Below are 19,699 nucleotides of genomic sequence, written 5' to 3' on the forward strand. Positions count from 1 at the left end.
AGCCTTGCAAAGTACTGGAATTACAGGCACGAGCCACCGTGCCTGGCCTATATAATTAATTTCTTTTCTTCCCTTTTCTTCTCTACTTTCCATTTTGAATCTCTGGATTTGTGCTTTCAATATTACTAGAAAATTCTTAGCTGTTATCTCTTCAAATACTGGCTCTTTACCATTGTCTTTCTCTTCTCCATCTGGGACACTGACTGAATATATATCAGGTCTTCTCACCATGTGCTTTGTATCTCTTACCCTTTCAGCTGTATTTTCTATCTTTTCTGTGTTCTGCATTTTAGGTAAATTCTTCTGTTTTCTGATTCGTTAATTATTTATGCCCAGTCCGCTGTTAAATTCATTGAGTCCTTAATTTTAGTTATTGTATTTTGTCATTTGAATGTTACTTTCTTGTCCAGTGACTACATCCCCAAGCTCTTTTAAAATTTCTTCAAGTATATTCAGCATAGTCATTCTCTGCCTTTGATCATTTGAACAGCTAAGTCATTAAGGCTCTATTTCTGTTGTCTCCTGTTTCTCACTCATGGAGTCTAATTTCCTTGTGTTTTATTTATCTTTGTGAGCTGATACTGAGAGGTGAAGCCAGCTGGACTTCCTGGGTCGAGTGGGGACTTGGAGAACTTTTCCGCCTAGCTAAAGGACTGTAAATGCACCAATCAGCACTCTGTGTCTAGCTAAAGGATTGTAAACACACCAGTCAGCACTCTGTGTCTAGCTAAAGGATTGTAAACACACCAATCAGCACTCTAAAATGTACCAGTCAGCGCTCTGTGTCCAACTAAAGGATTGTAAATGCACCAATCAGCACTCTGTAAAACGCACCAATTGGCGCTCTGTGTCTAGCTAAAGGATTGTAAACGCACCAATCAGCACTCCGTAAAATGGACCAATCAGCAGGACGTGGGTGGGGCCAAATAAGGGAATAAAAGCTGGCCACCTGAGCCAGCAATGGCAACCAGCTTGGGTCCCCTTCCATGGTGTGGGAGCTTNAAGGTATGGCTATGGGGAAAGAACACAGATTAGTAGTTGCCTGGGTTGGGGATTGGAAGGGCCTTAACAACAAAGGAGGGAACATTTTGATGGTAATGGAAACAATTTAGTATTTATTTTTATATTTGGTGATTACACACTAAAATATGTGTGATTACACACATATTTGTCAAAACTCATAGAACTGTGTACCTGAAAAGGATGATTTTTTTCTCTATGTTGATTATACCTAAATGAATCTGACTTAAGCAAGTAAAAACAGTAGTACTCAAGGATTTTTGTTGTTGTTAAAAACAGTAGAGTTTGAAGTTTGGCTAATGGATATATTCTATTTTGCTAATGAATTTTTGAAAATTAAAATATATTTACCTTTTTTCTGAACGTTGTTTTCCCCTCTATGGCAAAAATGCCTTCTCAATTTATTGACCATGTATTGAACTCATGGAATATTCGCCTCTCATTTGCCTTGTAATTTTGAGTATTAAATACAAATTCGTAAATGCCTAAGACTTAAAACCATCATTATTTACATATAAAGGCTAATGATAATAATTATCCTCACTTCCTGGACAAAACAATAACTTTAAAAGATTTTTAACTCTATTTACCCTCTCCTAACTTAAATGCTAATGTTGGGTATTTTATTTCTATATAGTTTTTTCAAGCTACACAGTTATTGTTTCATACTATATGTATTCTTTTAGATTTACCTATGTACAGTTTCAGTATTTTTTAAATGTTCATGTCTTTTTTGTATCAGATCTTCTCCTTGGATCATTTTCCTTCTAATTGAAGTACATTCTTTAATCAGTCTACAAGTGGCAAACTCTGTTTTTGTTCATTTGAAAATGTGTTTATTTTGCCTTTATTCTAAAATTATCCTTTTCTGGGTATAGGATTCTATGTTGGTAGTTATTTTATTAGAGTAGATTGAAGATATTATTCCACTGTCCTCTGGCTTCCATTGTTTGTGTTGCATAACCACTTGACTATCTAAAAGCTATTCCTTTGAAGGTAACAAGTCTGCTTTCTATGCCTACTTTGGCCTTAGTTTTCTGCATCTTCACTATGATATGTATAATTCTTTTCTTTTTTGTAATTTTTTTTTTTTAGATGGAGTCTTGCTCTGTTGCCCAGGCTGGAGTGCAGTAGCAAGATCTCAGCTCACTGCAACCTCCACCCCCTAGGTTCTCCTGCCTCAGCTCCCTTAGTAGCTGGGATTACAGGCATGTGCTACCATGCCTGGCTAATTTCTGTATTTTTAGTGGAGACGGGGTTTTGCCATGTTGGCCAGGCTGGTCTCGAACTCCTGATCTCAAGTGATCCACCTGCTTCAGCCTTGCAAAGTACTGGAATTACAGGCACGAGCCACCGTGCCTGGCCTATATAATTAATTTCTTTTCTTCCCTTTTCTTCTCTACTTTCCATTTTTGAATCTCTGGATTTGTGCTTTCAATATTACTAGAAAATTCTTAGCTGTTATCTCTTCAAATACTGGCTCTTTACCATTGTCTTTCTCTTCTCCATCTGGGACACTGACTGAATATATATCAGGTCTTCTCACCATGTGCTTTGTATCTCTTACCCTTTCAGCTGTATTTTCTATCTTTTTCTGTGTTCTGCATTTTAGGTAAATTCTTCTGTTTTCTGATTCGTTAATTATTTATGCCCAGTCCGCTGTTAAATTCATTGAGTCCTTAATTTTAGTTATTGTATTTTTGTCATTTGAATGTTACTTTCTTGTCCAGTGACTACATCCCCAAGCTCTTTTTAAAATTTCTTCAAGTATATTCAGCATAGTCATTCTCTGCCTTTGATCATTTGAACAGCTAAGTCATTAAGGCTCTATTTCTGTTGTCTCCTGTTTCTCACTCATGGAGTCTAATTTCCTTGTGTTTTATTTATCTTTGTGAGCTGATACTGAGAGGTGAAGCCAGCTGGACTTCCTGGGTCGAGTGGGGACTTGGAGAACTTTTCCGCCTAGCTAAAGGACTGTAAATGCACCAATCAGCACTCTGTGTCTAGCTAAAGGATTGTAAACACACCAGTCAGCACTCTGTGTCTAGCTAAAGGATTGTAAACACACCAATCAGCACTCTAAAAATGTACCAGTCAGCGCTCTGTGTCCAACTAAAGGATTGTAAATGCACCAATCAGCACTCTGTAAAAACGCACCAATTGGCGCTCTGTGTCTAGCTAAAGGATTGTAAACGCACCAATCAGCACTCCGTAAAATGGACCAATCAGCAGGACGTGGGTGGGGCCAAATAAGGGAATAAAAGCTGGCCACCTGAGCCAGCAATGGCAACCAGCTTGGGTCCCCTTCCATGGTGTGGGAGCTTTGTTTTTTTTTTTTTTTTTTTTTGAGGCGGAGTCTCGCTCTGTCGCCCGGGCTGGAGTGCAGTGGCCGGATCTCAGCTCACTGCAAGCTCCGCTTCCCGGGTTTACGCCATTCTCCTGCCTCAGCCTCCCGAGTAGCTGGGACTACAGGCGCCCGCCACCTCGCCCGGCTAGTTTTGTATTTTAGTAGAGACGGGGTTTCACCGTGTTAGCCAGGATGGTCTCGAACTCCTGACCTCGTGATCCGCCCGTCTCGGCCTCCCAAAGTGCTGGGATTACAGGCTTGAGCCACTGCGCCCGGCTGTTCTTTTACTCTTCACAATAAATCTTCCTGCTGCTCACCCTTTGGGTCTGCACTACCTTTATGAGCTGTAACACTCACCGCAAGGGTCTGTGGCTTCATTTGTGAAGTCAGTGAGACCACAAACCCACCAGGAGGAACAAAGAACTCTGGACGCGCCACCTATAAGAGCTGTTAACACTCACTGCAAAGGTCTGCGGCTTCATTCCTGAAGTCAGCGAGACCATGAACCCAGTGGAAGGAAGAAATTCCAGACACATCTGAACAGCTGAAGGAACAAATTCCGGACACACCATCTTTAAGAACTGTAACACTCACCATGAGGGTCCACGGCTTCATTCTTGAAGTCAGCGAGACCAAGAACCCACCGGAAGGAATAAATTACAGACATAATACTGTGTTTGAAAATTATTTGTAGAGATAATTTTAGGTATATAATGAATGTACTTTCTTCTACTGAAGCTTTATATTTGCTGCGTCAGGTAACTGTGGCTACTATCAGTCCAGAAAACCAACTTTAAATCTTGAGATTCCATGGATTTCCTAGTGAATTTGAACTCAGACTGTCAATCTGGATGAGGCCTGTTCTATCTGTGGATTACCCCTTGAGGATACCTCAAGGTTGTAGCCTCTTTTGGTCCTAGTTTATAGTGTAAGGTGTCTCCTGTTAGAATCCTCTTTTGTAGGGGCCCTGGACTTTAATTTTCATACTCTTTTTTCCTTTAAATGATGCTTTCTTAATATTATGAAATATCTAGTCATGATCAAATTTCTATTGTCTTAAATATCATAACTTTAAAAAATAAAGTTTGAATCAGGATCCAATTATATTTATATTGCCATTGTATTTAAAATATAGTTTTAGGTATATTTTAATGCATAAGCTTTTCCTTCCAATGTCCTCAGTCTCCTTGCAATTTATTTGAAGAAGAAATCTCTTTGTTTAATATAGAGACTTTCCCACAGTCTGCTTTTGGTTTATTGTGTCCCTGTGCTGTAGTTTAATGTGTTCCTCTATTCTTTATATAACTTCTGTATTAGTTTTCTAGGGCTGCCAAAACAAATACCATAGGCTGGAAGAATTAACGGAAGTTATTTCTTCACAATTCTGGAAGCTGGAAGTCCACACTCAAGATGTTGGCCCTTCTGAAGGCCTTTCTTCTTGGCTTGTAGATGGCTGTCATCTTGTGATGTCTTCATGTGGTCATACCCCTGGGCCTGTGTCCTTATCTCTTCTTCTTGTAAGTCGTGGGATTGTAAGTCTTGTAAGTCTTGTAAGTGGGATTAGGGCCCACTTCAATAAGCTCATTTAACTTTACCTATTTAAATACCCTAGATCCAAATACAGTCACATTCCTAGGACTTCAATATATGAATCTGGGAGTGAGGGGAGACACAATTCAGCCTGTAACACCTTAGGAATTGATAGTTGGATTTAGAGACAGGATCGGGCTGGAGTACAGTGGCCCAATCACGGCTCACTGTAGCCTTGACCCCACCTCCCCAAGGCTCAAATGATCGTCCCACCTCAGCCTCCCAAGTAGGTTGGACTTCAAGTGCATGCCACCATTCCTGGCTAACTAAAAAAAAAAAAAAAAAAAATTGGTTGAGTCAAGGTCTTGCTATGTGGTCCAGACTGGTCTGAAACTCCTGGGCTCAAGCAATCATCCCACCTTGGCCTCCCAAAGTACTGGGATTATAGGTATGAGCCACTATGCCTGACTAATGTTATATTTTTCCATAGATAGTGACATGATGTTTGATTGCTGCTTTTTTATTACATTGTGTGTAGAACAGTAGAGAGTAAGGTAAATAGTATTTATGACCAGATAGGGACATACTTTTTGTTTGTTGGGGGATTGAGTCAGTAAGTCAAGAAGAGTAACCTCAGTATACCATACACTTCATATCCTCAAATTGTGGGCTGCTGTTGCCATGTGTTTTGGGTGGAGGCTTGGATATCATACAGTGGGTTTTTCTCACTCAGTGTTAGGTTCATGGTAGGAGTAGGAAGGGGGTATTCTTGGTGATCCAGATCTAGCGTCCATCATAGGCAGGCCCTGGCAAAAGCACTTGGCAGTGGGCTTTCTCCGCTGTTCCTGCCCTTCCTCCTCCCCATAGCAGCAAACGCCTAGTCTGGAGTTGTTGTGTGCGCAAGCAGTTTTCCCAAAACGGACTTTCTCGCTGTTTCCTGCCCTCTCCTCCCATAGCCAGCAAACTCTACTCTGAGTCGTTGGTGTTGGGCAAGAGTTTTCTGCTTCTCCCTTAGTGGTAGCAGATACCTGATGGATATTGGTGTACGATCCTGTACCCAAGACCTTTTCCTGCTCCTGCTTCTGCCCCAGGGAGGTAGGGTTTTTTTCCTTCTACTCTTTTTTCTCACCACAAAGTGTCTTTTGCCGTGTCCATAGGGCAGTAGAGTTAGCTGTTCCTTCCTCCAGTGCTTTTGCTTTGTAAGGGAGAAGGTCCTGTGAAACAGGCTGTGCTTAATGCTTGTTTCCTAACATTAGCTGATCACCTCCAGTAGGCCTGGTAGAGGCCCATGGAAAAGAGTAGCAAGTGAATGCTACACTCACTTATCTATGTCTCTCCCCACCCTCATCCCAGGTATTCCATACTGAACTGGCCTTCAGTTGGTCATTAATATTTTGTCACATTTGTACTTTATTTCTCCTTATAGGCTGTTAGAGTGGCCCTTTCTCCTATGCTGTCCTAAAGGTAAGGTAGTTGCGAGTCTTCTTTCTTCCTGAAGGGGCTTGCTCCTTTTTGGAATTCAGTGTTCTTCATTGTTATCTAACCTCAGCTCTCTGATGGATGCAGGAAAAATGATACTTTTGTAGATTTTTCTAATTCTGATGCTGTTCTTTTATATCTTTTATCTTTTAAAACTTTTTCATTGGCTCATTTTGAAATGTTTGGCTATATAACTTACCTATTTTATGGGCATGTCTTTTCTTTCATTAACTGCAGGAAGGTTATTCTGCTCTTTACCATTTTTTCTTATAATAAATTTTTATGGAATTCAACCACGGTCCTTTTCTGTTGATCATTTTCATCTGTAACTAGTTTTCTGAATTTTAGGAGGAACAGATAGGTTGGGATAACTTTTTTAGCTTCACAGCTCCAGTGGTCCTTCTAGCTTTATGTTGTTTTCATGAAGCATTCAAGAACATGGCCTCATTCTCTGAGGATTCTTGGTCTCTTCCCCTCCCTTTATCTTCATTCCCTCTTGCCCCGTCTTGCTCAGTTTGAATTCTCTTGCCTGTAGTTTCTTCTTACTGTGGGTTTTGTCCTAAAAGGGAACTCAGTTTCATCCCTTTCAGATCTTACCAGAGACCCCTTGCCTTGCCCGCAGCCCCCTATCCACACAATTGGAGTATGAAAAACTCTTGTAGCTTTTCAGATCATGTAGCTCCACTAAATGGAGCTCAAGAAGTCTGCATCTGTCTTTTCTGTACTCAATTTCTTTCTATTGCATTTATGCATGACATGGAAATTTCATTGGTATGAGATTTTACAGATAGAAAAATCAAAAAAATTTTCATGTGGCTGAGCACAGTAACCTCAGCACTTTGGGAGGCTGAGGCAAGAGGGTTGCCTGAGACCAGGAGTTTGAGACAAGCCTGGGCAACATAGTGAGACCATGTCTCTATTTAAAAAAAAAAAAATCCATGTATCTTTCCTTTCCCCTAATCTACCAGCTAGTAAAGACTGAAGGCAGATTTCAGACTTCATAATTATCTAACTGTCTATTAGGGTGATATTCTGGTATTTTTTCTAGGTTTAGGGTAAGGCCTAGCTTTCAAATATTCTACAAACATTTCCATTTTAATTAGAAAAACATAACCATGTAACTCTTTTCCAATAGTATTTAACACCACCCTTCAACTTGGGGACTGCTATAAAGGATTTTGTCTGGTACTTCCAAATATCTAGACTGTTTTTTATTGTAATCATTTTCTCCCTTAAAAATAAAATATTTAGCTTATTCTAGGTTATTCTATCTAAATAAAATGTTTACCTAGCATAGTTTTAATCTGTCCAGTTTAATTTTAAATTGATTTTGATTCTCCATTACTTCTCTGCTTACTGAAAAATGTCCCTTTCCTTCTACTTTACAGAGGGTTTGGGGACTAAACATATTTTTAACCATTCCTTCCTAATTTTATATAATTCCATATATACCCATTCATTCACTTAAGACCTTTCCCCCCTTAGCATAAAGGTGAGAGTGAATACCCTGTATTTCATTCATTCTTTAATTAATTTACTCAGTTACATGAACATTCAATGTAAATGCAGTTTATCAGGCTACCTAAGGATAAGACACATACATGAAGCACTGCCAAACAAGATATTTCATGTACCACTGTAAGGGATCAGAATAAGGATTGGGCAGATATGACGAGAGTAAATGTCATGGAATAAATGACATTAGATAAGCCTGTAAAAGTAGAGGGGAAAGTACAGGGCATGTTTGGAAGGTAGGCTGTTTTGGTGGAACAGATTATCCACAGATAAGTATAGTGAGAAAGGTAGCCTGGAACAAATACTGAGTTATGAAAGCAGGTAATGAGTTAACACTTTAAGAATTTCACTTATCATGGACGTATTATATGCCCAGTTTAAGTGGGAACTAAGTTTTGCAAAATAAACAAACATACAGAAGGCATTATTTAGGTTTAGCCAAAATGACCAGCCTCTGCTGGGGTCTAACTTTTCTCACTTCCTTGTATTACTCAGTGCAGTGAATTCATGTCAGAGTGAGAGCTATACTTTCAAATCAGTGGATTTCTTTGAGCCATATTTGGTTAGCCTGTACAATTATCTGTGAAAGAAGACATTGGAATTTTTTTTTTAAAAGACTATAATAACTTTATGAATAGTGGTAACTCTTGTAGTTAAAGGGAAAGAGCTAATATATTGTTTTAGGGTCAGTCATACATCTGCTCCCTCATATTTCTGGGCCTTCTTACAACTTCAAAACCTAAGAGATGGTTTTCCCACTCTGTGGCATTATGGCAAAGCAAAAAAGGTGGCTAGAAGAATTCATATGTTTGCCTTTCTTCCACCTCTGATCATTGTAAGCAAAAGGATGAATTAGTTGCAACCTTAATCTTAAGAGGTCAGTCAGCACCTTATGTCCAGAGAAGTCTGCTGGGGACTTCAGGTTCCTGTGTTCAAACCTTTTGGGAAATTTCATAAGTGTTGGCAGCACTTTGGAAAGGTATGCAGGACTCTTACCACATATATCTAAAAAATAAATTTGAGTTCAGCTTCCAGCAGAGATGGAATAATAGAGACCAGATGTACCCTCCCAGCTGAAACAACAACAAAAAATACAGAACAAAATATATGAAAGAATGGTTTTCAAGGTACTAGACATCACACAGTGAAGGACAGTGATCCCAGAGATGAGAAATAAACAAGGTGAGCCCTATGATTATCCCACCTTATTGCCTTGAAAGAGTTTCCAGACCACAGCACAGGGTGAGGAACCTGAGTGAAGCCCAGCTGATACCCTGAGTTGAAGAGATAAAGCTGAGTCTAGGGAGACCAAAGCAGCTCGAATTATTAGGACAACGTGCCACAGGAAAGAGAAAACCTGGAGATCTTCATGGGGTTCCTCATAAGTATTCAGAAAAGTACCAATTACTTTTGGCCCTGGAAGGAACCAGCCGAAAGCAAAAAAGGGAACAGTACTTGATGCTCATACAAGATGGGGAACAGTTCATGGGACATATGAGTAGAGCATCAGCACGATCATTCTTCAGTAGTGGTGGATAATTAGCTCTAGAGTAAATAGTGCTGTGGTCCTGCTCAAAACAAAAACAAGACCCAAAGGGATCACAGTATTTCCAAATAAGTGCATCCCAGAACAAAGCTTAAGGAAATTTATAGGAATACAGAAATATCCAGGACCCAACAAGGTAAAATTTACAATGTCTAGTAGCCAATCAAAGATCGGCAGGCATACAAACAGGCAGAAAAACAATAGCCTTAATGAGAACCATCAACTGAAACTGATCCAGAACTTACACAGATGTTAGAATTAGCAGAGGATGGGCCGGGCGCGGTGGCTCAAGCCTGTAATCCCAGCACTTTGGGAGGCCGAGACGGGCGGATCACTAGGTCAGGAGATCGAGACCATCCTGGCTAACACGGTGAAACCCCGTCTCTACTAAAAATACAAAAAAAAAAAAAAACTAGCCGGGCAAGATGGCGGGCACCTGTAGTCCCAGCTACTCCAGAGGCGGAGGCAGGAGAATGGCGTCAACCCGGGAGGCGGAGCTTGCAGTGAGCTGAGATCCGGCCACTGCACTCCAGCCCCGGCGACAGAGCAAGACTCCCTCTAAAAAAAAAAAAAAAAAAAAGAATTAGCAGAGGATGATGGTAAACAATTGTAAGTAACTGTTTTTTCATATGTTCAAAATTTAAGGAGAGGCATGAAAGATATTTTGAAAGACCCAAATTAAACTTCTCAAGATAAAAGCTTTAATATCTGAGGTGAAAAACTACACTGGATGGGATTAATGGCAGATTAGAAGAAAATATTAGTGGACCTGAAGGGATAGCATTGGAAACTATCCAAAAGGAAACACACAGAGAAAAGAGTAAGCAAACAAACAAATGAGAAACTCAGAGCATCAGTAATAATGGGTTAACTTCAAGTGGCCTAATACCTATATAATTGGCATCCCTGTGGGGGCGGGATGGGGGTGGTAGCGGGGAAAGTGAAGGGAGAAGGGGCAGACAAAATGTGTTTGAAGAAATAATGGCTGAAAAACTTCCAATTTTGATGAAAAGTAATTCCCCACAGATCCAAGAACTCAACAAACCATAAGCACAAGAAACGTGAATGAAACTACACCAAAGCACATCATAATGAAATCGTGATGTGATAAAATCAGTGAAAAAGAGAAAATTAAAAGCAACTAGAGAAAAAAATACATAAAAAATAAGGATGACAGCAGATTTGTTATTGGAAACCATGCAAATGAGGCACGAGTGGAGCATTACCTTTAAAGTACTCAAAGAAAAAGAAAAAAAGATATATTAAGCTGAATACAAATCACACTTTGCTAACTATTCAAACAGTGTCAAACTTACAACCATGTAACAAATGAAGACACTGTATAATAATGTCTTATCTAGAGGCAGTATGACAAAGCTACATTTATGGGTTGTTATTCTCAGAGAAAAAGAAAAATCACCCACCAGTCATTCTCTAATAAAGAGGCCTCTACTAGCCCTCTGATATCAATATTGGCAACTTTATTTCTAAGGCCATCATTGTTCTGATTAAAAACAAAGTTCACAGATAGGGCAATAGCCTTTTAAAGCCTGTATCCTAAAACCTGATGAGTTCTTACCTGCAGAGGCTATTGTAGAAACACTCTGAGTCTTTTCTCTGTGCTGATTTAGTTTTTACCCATTTTTTCCCATGCATCTTTTAAATATTTATTTTGCACCTTACTCCAATAATAGTATTTTAAAAACCTCTTCCTGGGTCTAGGGGTGAAGAGATCCTCTTGCTGCATTCTTTTGCGTGTATTCCCCTTTCAATTTTGTTTCACCTACAATTCATGCGGAGTCTCATTTCAGATGCTACACCTCTCAACTTGTACATCTGAACCACCTCAAATCAGGCAGTGGGCAAACTGTCACAGCGTATTCTATTTTCCCTATTCTGTAACCCCATACATCTAAGTGGCTCATCTTTCAAGGCATGGTGAAACAGACATATATAGTCTTGGAAACAAAAGCAAACTACAAGCCATCTTTTTCTCATGTCCAAATTAATTACTACATGGTGGGCATTGAAATACTATAATCCAAACTCCTATACCATACTCCTGTACAACTCGTAAGCAGAAACCTCCTAAAGGATCTCTGCACCCTCTGAGATATGTACAGACAGGAAAATATCAGAAATAAACGATGACAGAGGCTTGATGGCACTTAACTTTACAGCTGCAGTTCCCAAACCTCTGTGAAGGAAAGCCAGGGTTAGAAAGCAGCAGGTCCAAGGGGTCTACAGAAAGGAGACATGGAGAGGTCATAATGACTGATAGTAACAACCAATTTTTAGCACTTAGTATGTACCAGGCGGTGTCCTAAGCATTTTACGTATATTAGTTTATTTAAAATTCACAACAACCCTATGAAGCAGGTACTGTTACCTCGTTTCACAGTGGGAATAAAGAACTCAATCAAGGTCACCATGATGGAGCCAGAATTTGAACCCTGTGAGTCTGACTCTGGAGCCCCCACTCTAACTCTTCTGTAGTCTCTCAAGAAATAGTGCGATGGGGGAAGAGCACTGGATGAAGGCTAAACACCTGGTTAGTGCCTTCTCCCCTCATTACCTCACTGTCCTGAATACTGGGGATAAATGTCACCCACCTTGTCTACCTTACAGAACATTTCAGGAACAAACAAGAAGTATGTAATTTTACAAAATATTTTTACAAGTGTTAGGCAAATATAAGGCATACACAGGAATTAAAATAGCAGCAATGTGTGAGGGGGCTTAGGAGAGTATTGAGTAGTAAGACAAGGAAGAATGATGTTAAAAAAAATAAAAGCTGTGAACATTGCAGAGGTAGAGAATAGCCACCGATGCCTTTCTCCATTGTTACTATTAGTTGCTGTTCAGCACTCACTTCTCAGGCCAAGGGATCTTGGCCCAAAAGTAAAACAGTTCATCTGAGATTTTTCATTCCCATGTCAATAAGGGATTGAAAAGTTGAATTAAATAGCCTCTTTGTTCATCTCTTCTACATAGAATAAGAAGTGAACACACATAAAGGATCAAAAGCAAATTTATGTTGCTTATAATTTTAAAAGTCAAGAAGACAGATTCAGAGCAACCCAAGCTTACTGACTAGGACATCCTAAAAACAGATGCCTCTAGTTTAAAAAAAGAATTAAACAGGAAGGAGGGAAGGAAAATACCAACCTTCATCATGAAGACAGGAATGGAAAGCTGCTTCTACCTTACTGTTTCTGAGAGCACTGATTTCTTTGCAAGTTTTTCCAGAACCTTGGCTGTTTCATCCCCAGCAGTAATGTACAGAGGCTGAGTGAGCACATCTGTCCTGCTGTAATTAAGGCTGCAGAGTAGAGCAGCAGGTGCAAAATTCTCATCCTTTTAACTTGACTCTTAAACTGCTTGTGCTCTTGTAACTTAAAGTCTAAACTTGTTAAAAGTAAGATTTGGAAGGTCATTAGTCTATAACAGGGGTTAGGCACTACAGACATTTCTTTAAAGCAGAATTAGAAACAGCTACCTAACACATATCTGCCATTTTCAGATGTTGCCATTTCATTTTCCAAGGGAGAGAAAGCCATTAATGCATCCACATGAGGATGATATTGAAGCCAGATTGGAGGACTTCTTTTCCCTTAAGAAAAATAGCCTTTTCAGTAACAGAAAGAGCTTCAGGTCTCTTACCCAGCCCTTCCTTAGTGTAATATAGGTGCTTAGAGATTCTCTGATACAAAGGGCTCAACCATCAATAAAGTTTTGTCTTATTTTCTTGTTAGAAATTTATCCATAGGAGAATTTGAATTGTAGTCACCTTCCTCCAAAGAGCTGAAGCAGCAAAACCTCTCTGCAAAACCAGTTCCATTTAAAATGTTTCAATGCAATCCTGCCAGATTCTAAAATAATTATAGTTTAGAAAGGCAGACGTGGCTTTGGGTCTGAACAAGTTTTATCCTACTGTACCTTTTCAAAGGGTGGAAGAGAGATCAGAAACATTAACTGGGTGCCAAGAAAACATACCGAGATCGAAGCCATCCACTTCTGCAGGAACACCGAAAAGAAAGGTACAATGCTTGGGGAAAGATTGGATTTCATTAGGGACAGTGACACTACCTATTTGGCGTAGAGGTTCCAGCACTGGCCAGGGAACCACCTTTGCTCCCTGAGCACTAGTAATACCTGTGTCAGTTGTAGAATTCTTTGAAATGTTGAGTTAATAGGGTCACTACTTTTTGAATGCCTGCTGCAGAAACTAAGAAAAATGGCTGAGCCAATAGAAGAGGATTTTGTAGCTCAACTCCTGGGGAAGAAAATACTTCTTTTGACAGAGGGCAGATGCTGTAGACCTTATAGTGACATAGCCAGTCTGTAATGTCATCCAGGCCCACCCGCTAAAGTTTTGTAAATTATTTATTAGCTGTGGCTATAAATTAGAGATGAATGGAAGGCCTTCAGGCCTGATCTTAAAGGCACTCCTTATTAATGAAGTTCAAGCATTTGCTGTGGTAGGGGAGGGTTTTTGGTAAGAGGACTGAATCGTCTCTTGTATGCAGACATTACTTATACTGCTATTGTGCAGACTGGACCTCTCAAGAGAGATTCTGCTCTAACAGAGGTTTGGAAAAGTCCTTTGCTAGGACAGGTAAATGTAGTCGGTCATCCACTTATAAACGGTTCAACTTACCGTTTATATCCTTCTGTCATAAACACTAGATCCAATTCCCATTTCAAAAAAGTTGAACCTACCTTTCTCCCAGTTATCAGTAAAACATTTTTGCCTGCAATTGTGTCAAGCGTAAAAAACTTTCATATAAATATTTGAATTTAAAATCTAGTTGCTATTAGGGCACTCTGGGGCCAAATATCGTTCAAGTTATCAGGCTTACCCCTCCCAATGAAGTAACACAGACAGCATCATGGCCCAAATTGCTGACATTCATGAGCCCCAGGAGATGGGAAATACAAGCATCTTTAGAAACACTGAAGAGCTTGTGTACATCCTTTTGTACCTTGGGATAAGTACTCCCTGCACACAAAACCTCAAGGTATTCACATTTATACTTTGCCAGCCATCAGCCTCTCTTTCCTGCACACACACATGCGTGTGCACAAATCTGGTAACAGAGACAGGAACTTTTGCTCATATTTTTTTTTAATGTATCACAATGAGCAGGAAACATACTTGATGAAATATTTTCAAAGGAGTATATTCAATTACCATCTACAATCAACTTAACTATGACAACAAAGTTTTCGTGACAAATTTTTTTTTTTTTCAGTTTGAAAGTTCCATGTGGTTCTGTTTGTTAGTCTCCATGTATTTTGGTACAGTTCGAGATCAGCATTGTTACAGTAACAAAAAAGCTAACAAGACTACATTATAGAAAACACCAAGAACATCATTTTGGTTTCACTTGCTCTATTTTTTTTTTGTTTTTTTTTTTTTGTTTTTTTTTTCTTTTTGTACATTGCAAAGGCTGTTCATATACCTCTTCACCTCAGGGTCACGTTCATTTATGCTTTCTTTCCTACCCAAACTTGCCCCCCTCCCCCCTGAAGAAAGTAAACAAACAAAAAACTAGTCAAAGCTTTGTTTCACAGTGGGCAGTATCTCAGCGCCAACAAACCACCAACTCAATTTATGCTTCTATTTAAAATGTTTTAATTTATTATTTAAAAAAAATATATGTCCATGAACATCAAGTGCACTGGCTTGGATCACTGCCTCTCTCTCCTGCAACTTCCTGCCATGCCTGATAAACTCAGGTTTAAACACATGCCGTCTGTTTTACTTTATTTTCAATTGTGTAAAACTTTGGCCACATTCATCTCTTTAAATAGCTTTTAATTAAAAAAAATTCCTAGATGTATTAAACTTTTCCTCCTGTAGATGTGTGGTTTTTGGAAGGATGGAGGAAAGATGGATAAAATGACTCCCATTCCGTTGAGTCAGTATGGATAAAATAACTTCCATTCCACTGAGTGCTATGACAGACTGGTGTCTAGAGCACCAACCCATACTATAGGGAGAAAACCAAAAAATGAAGTGTCAATGGAGGTTAAGAACTAATTTAAAAAGCAAGTGGAAATATATCCTACCCAGCTACCTACAATGCAGCAGACAGGAATAAATTCCCCAAGTGAGATCAAGCTAAACAGTTGAGCATTGTAGTGAATTCATGCTTTGTAAATAGTACTGGTCATAGCCACGGTGGCTGTCAGCCCACAAACATCTAACTCATGTTTGACCTCTAATGTTCACCATCACTGACTGCTTTGCTACTTCTGGGTTAGTGCTGAGAATTATTCTTACTTTTTTCAATGAACATATATGTGGGCGGTTTAGTTGTAGAGGAAAGCATTAAGGGTGCAACCCACTCCAGGTTGAAACAATCACATAACCCCTCTGATACCACTAGGTGGGTGAAAGCGTGCTCAGCCAATCTATTCAACCACCTTATTGTCGCCAGACACACCCACAGCTCAAGGCATGGCGTAACAAAACACTGACAGTCACTCTGCCTCACAGAGGGAGGATGGCATAGTAGCTCCAAAAAAAAAAAAAACCCAAAAAAACCCAAAACCCAAACCATCAGGGAGGGGGCAGCAAAATTTTAAAGAAAAGAACTTAAAGTTGAGGGGGGAGGGAAAGGGATAGAAATTGCACTATTACCAAGCAGTATCATTTTTAACAACAACGTTTTCAGAGAAGACCTAGCAGAATTTGACAGGTAAAGCTAGTGTTAAATTGGTAACTGATATCACATAGAGAACCAAAAACAAAAACAATTTTTTTCTATATGGTACAGACACAGAGTAACATACAACAGTTAAATGGCAAAAAATATATATATATATTTCATAGAGTTACAAACAAGATAAAATAATGGAAAACAAAAAACTGTACAACTTTAAAATTTAAAAATGTTCATCTCAAACACAGGGAGAAATACAAGATTTCTTGTTAAAAGGAAATAGCTTGTTAAAACAGTAAATGTTTTGCGTACTTGCTTTTGACACCTTATGCTACAACTGGATACTGGTATGAATAGTTAGATGGTATTCTTTAGTATTTCTACTTAAAAAAAAAAGTTAAAAAAGGAATTTGCACTGTGCATCAGCCTAGTTAGAAATATGTACAACATTGCAGGATCTACTATTTCATTAAACTAAAAACAAATTCATAAAAATAAAATAGTCCCGGCTAAAAAAGAAAAAAAGAAAAAAATCCATTTTCAGATCTTGGAATGCTCCAGTCTTTTGCACAGTCGATGAGTGGCTTCCGCACTGGGGAAAGAAGCCTGAAAGGTGACCAATGGAACCTGCATTCACAGTCTTCAAAGTTCCCTTTTGAAACATAAGGAAGAAAACGAAGGGGAGAAGGTTTTCACACTTTGGGGGCAAGGGGAGATGGTTTCTGTTGATGTTTAGCTATGAAAGTGAAACAGCAAAGCATCTATTTGTCTCCAAAATCTATGTTTTAGCAGCACAAAGTTTTCAAAGTTCAGACCGTTTATTTTATTTTATTTTTTACATGAGAAAGGGTGTGTGTTACAGGAATATGGATATTAACATAAACAAGTGCCTCACATACGGTTCCTTTTTTGCTTTCTGTACATTGCTATCTGCTGCTTTGTTGGCTGCGCTCCAGATCACTCGCTGCTCAGACTGCCTAACACAAGGACAAAACTTTGAAGTAAAAAATGTGTCTTTTGGTATATGGAATTGTCATTAACAGTTGCCTCTCTGCTTGCAGAAGAAGCACATAACAACCTGGGAATCTTTTGTTTTTCTCTTTCTTTTATTAAAGTAAGTCTTGTTTGTTTAAATCAGAAACAAATTCTCAAGTAACAAGAACCCTTTCCCTTTTTTCTGCATCAGCAGTGAAAGGGTGTGTCTTTGGATTTTATTTAAAGCATGAATTTTTTTTTTTCTGAGAGAGGAAAGAAAACACAAAACCAAAACCAAATCCCTAACCAAAACTTTTTTAGAAAATGAAAAGTACACAGCCAATTACACAAATGGAAACAAATCCTTTAGTAAAGGAAAAGAATATTTGAAGCATCTACCAAACAAGGAGGAAAAGAAGGGGTACAAAGAAACGGCCAAAAGAAGGATAAATAAAAAAATAAATGCACAAGGCTAACAGACACAGGTAACTAGAATTATATGCCTTTAAAAGTTTCAACTCCCCAACCAAAATAATCTGTGAGGATCCTAATGACCCCTAGAATCCCTTGAAATTCTTTCTTTCGTTTTATAAAATAATTCTGCAGCTCCCTCTAAGAAATGAAGGCAGCTACCTTAAGTGGGAGATTATAGGATGGGAGGTGGGAGAAGGAAAGAGAAAGTGGAATTAAGGGACAAAGCAGGAGAAAAGCTTAGGCGAATCAACGGATTGCAATCTATCTGCTAGGAATGAACAAGACAACATCAAATGAGGAGCTGTCAGCTGGACCATACAAAAAGCTAAATGTACACAAAAGGTTTTTTTTTTTCCTTTTAAATCTACCATACTGCTTCAGTTCATTTCCAATGCAACAATCTACTCAACACCAAAAATGGTCATATCTATCATAAATACAGAAAGTCAGTTTTTAAAACTTATTTTTTTAAGCTACAAGTCCTCAACACTCTTTGTGTGTGGGGGTTATTTATTTTTTTTCTGAAAGTGGGAGTGCTTAACTTTTCCCCTTGAAATTGGCTTCAGCAGAAAAGCTATCCTCAAAATCCCCAGAAAGCTAAAGCAGTTCACATTGTTTTCTCTGAATACTTTCTGCCCGTTTTTAAATTAACAAAACAAAAAATCTTTTCTGGAAAAAAAAAAAAAAAACGGACTGAAAAAAATAATAATATATAAAAAAATGATTGTGAAACAGAACAAGTGTGAGCGATTGACCTGAGAATAAAAAGACATTAATTTCTTTTTTTCTTTTAGCAAAGCCATTGGTATCTGAATGCAAAGATAGCAAGAAATTTAAAACTGTAACAAAAGGTGGACTGCCTTCCCATACAGTGCATGCCGGGCTCCTCTGTGCCTATCAGCGGGGGCGTTTATTGAAAAGGGGCAAATATACAAGGGTTTAAGCTCCAAATGACATTAGGGAGGTCCTGCGGACTTCTGTTTCCCAGACCAATATACCTTCAAAAGACACAATGTAACAAGTTAGGGGTTTTTTTTGTTGTTTTTTGTTTTTTTTTTAAATATTAAAAGAAAAAAAAGACAAGAATTAAAATCACCGGTAAGCATAGGATAGGTAGATGGAAAACCAACCCGCACCTTTTTCCTTTTTTTTCTTTCTTTTTTTTTTTTTTTTTTTTTTTTTTTTTTTTTTTTTTTGGTAGAAGCTTTGGAATTGCAGGTCTATTTCTGAAATTGGTTTGTTATTAATTTTGTATTTAAATTTATTTGTTTGTATTGTTCATCTTCAAAGCTTACAATCTGAAGGTGTCCGTTCCTACACTGGTCAGACCACTGTCCTTGGGGCAGCTGGGGTCTTTGGGACCCTCCACCGGGCTCGCCGGTCCGTCGGACTTTTGGCTGAGATCCGTGTCAGACTCCTCCGAATAGTCGTCTGTTGGCATCGAGGGCTGAACCCCTGAGGTGCTGCATGAACTTGAGGTAACCGTTGAAGATGAGGAGAGAGGAGGAAAAGAAGGGGGCTTCGCTGCCGAAGCCCGGGAGACCACTTGCGGCCAAGACTTCCTGGAGGCGTGGGGGGAAGCGGAGGAGGGGGTGGCGGCCGACGGGGGAGGGGGGCTGTCGTTTGAGTGAGCGGCAGACTGCGAGGTAGATGCGGTGCTAGGATCGGGAAAGCAGGCAGAGTGAGGTAATAAACTAGGGTGCTCTTTGGCGTTTCTTGCTGCTCTCGTGATTGTTCTGTGTTTGTGCAAGGCCGACTCGAGATGTTGACTCAGAGCTTCCTCCCCACAGAGCGCGCTCTCGCACGCCAGGCAGTGGTACGAGCCGCCGCCGCCGCCACCGCCACCACCACCGCCGCCACTGCCGCCGCCGCCGCCGGTGGGGACGTGAAGCACCATCTCTTGCAGGTTCACCACAGACTGGCCGAAGCAGCAGAGGGACTTCAGGTGGCTCCTCGCCGCCTCCTCGTCGCCGAAGCCCGCCTGGCACTTGCGGCAGACCAACTTGTACTGCACCTTTGGAACAATGAAGGGGTCGTAGAGGGAGTCCGCACTTTTGCTTTCTGCTTCTGGCTCTTCAGGGGGTTTCGGCAGGAGGGGGGACACCTCACGGGGGGCGTTTTTCTGTTCTTCTGGTTTGGGGA

At 39.7% G+C, this 19,699-nt stretch overlaps 1 protein-coding gene and 1 long non-coding RNA gene across 2 annotated transcripts in view; one reads left to right on the plus strand and one right to left on the minus strand.

The window, feature by feature from the left end:
- The first annotated feature begins 11,856 nt into the window (after positions 1-11,856).
- Positions 11,857-18,934, plus strand: LOC108514537 (uncharacterized). The gene is made up of 3 exons (XR_001881240.1): positions 11,857-11,988; positions 13,387-13,477; positions 18,848-18,934. It is a non-coding gene; the product is annotated as an uncharacterized LOC108514537 (long non-coding RNA).
- The window catches only part of ZFHX3 (zinc finger homeobox 3), a 173,301-nt gene continuing 168,149 nt past the window's right edge, over positions 14,548-19,699 (minus strand). Inside the window, 1 exon segment of the mRNA XM_017850814.1 lies at positions 14,548-19,699. Within this exon segment, the coding sequence (XP_017706303.1) occupies positions 18,849-19,699 (851 nt within the window). The 3' untranslated portion in view covers positions 14,548-18,848.

This window comes from Rhinopithecus bieti, unplaced genomic scaffold (assembly GCF_001698545.2).
Source record: "Rhinopithecus bieti isolate Rb0 unplaced genomic scaffold, ASM169854v2 scaffold_32081, whole genome shotgun sequence".
Taxonomy (NCBI): domain Eukaryota; kingdom Metazoa; phylum Chordata; class Mammalia; order Primates; family Cercopithecidae; genus Rhinopithecus; species Rhinopithecus bieti.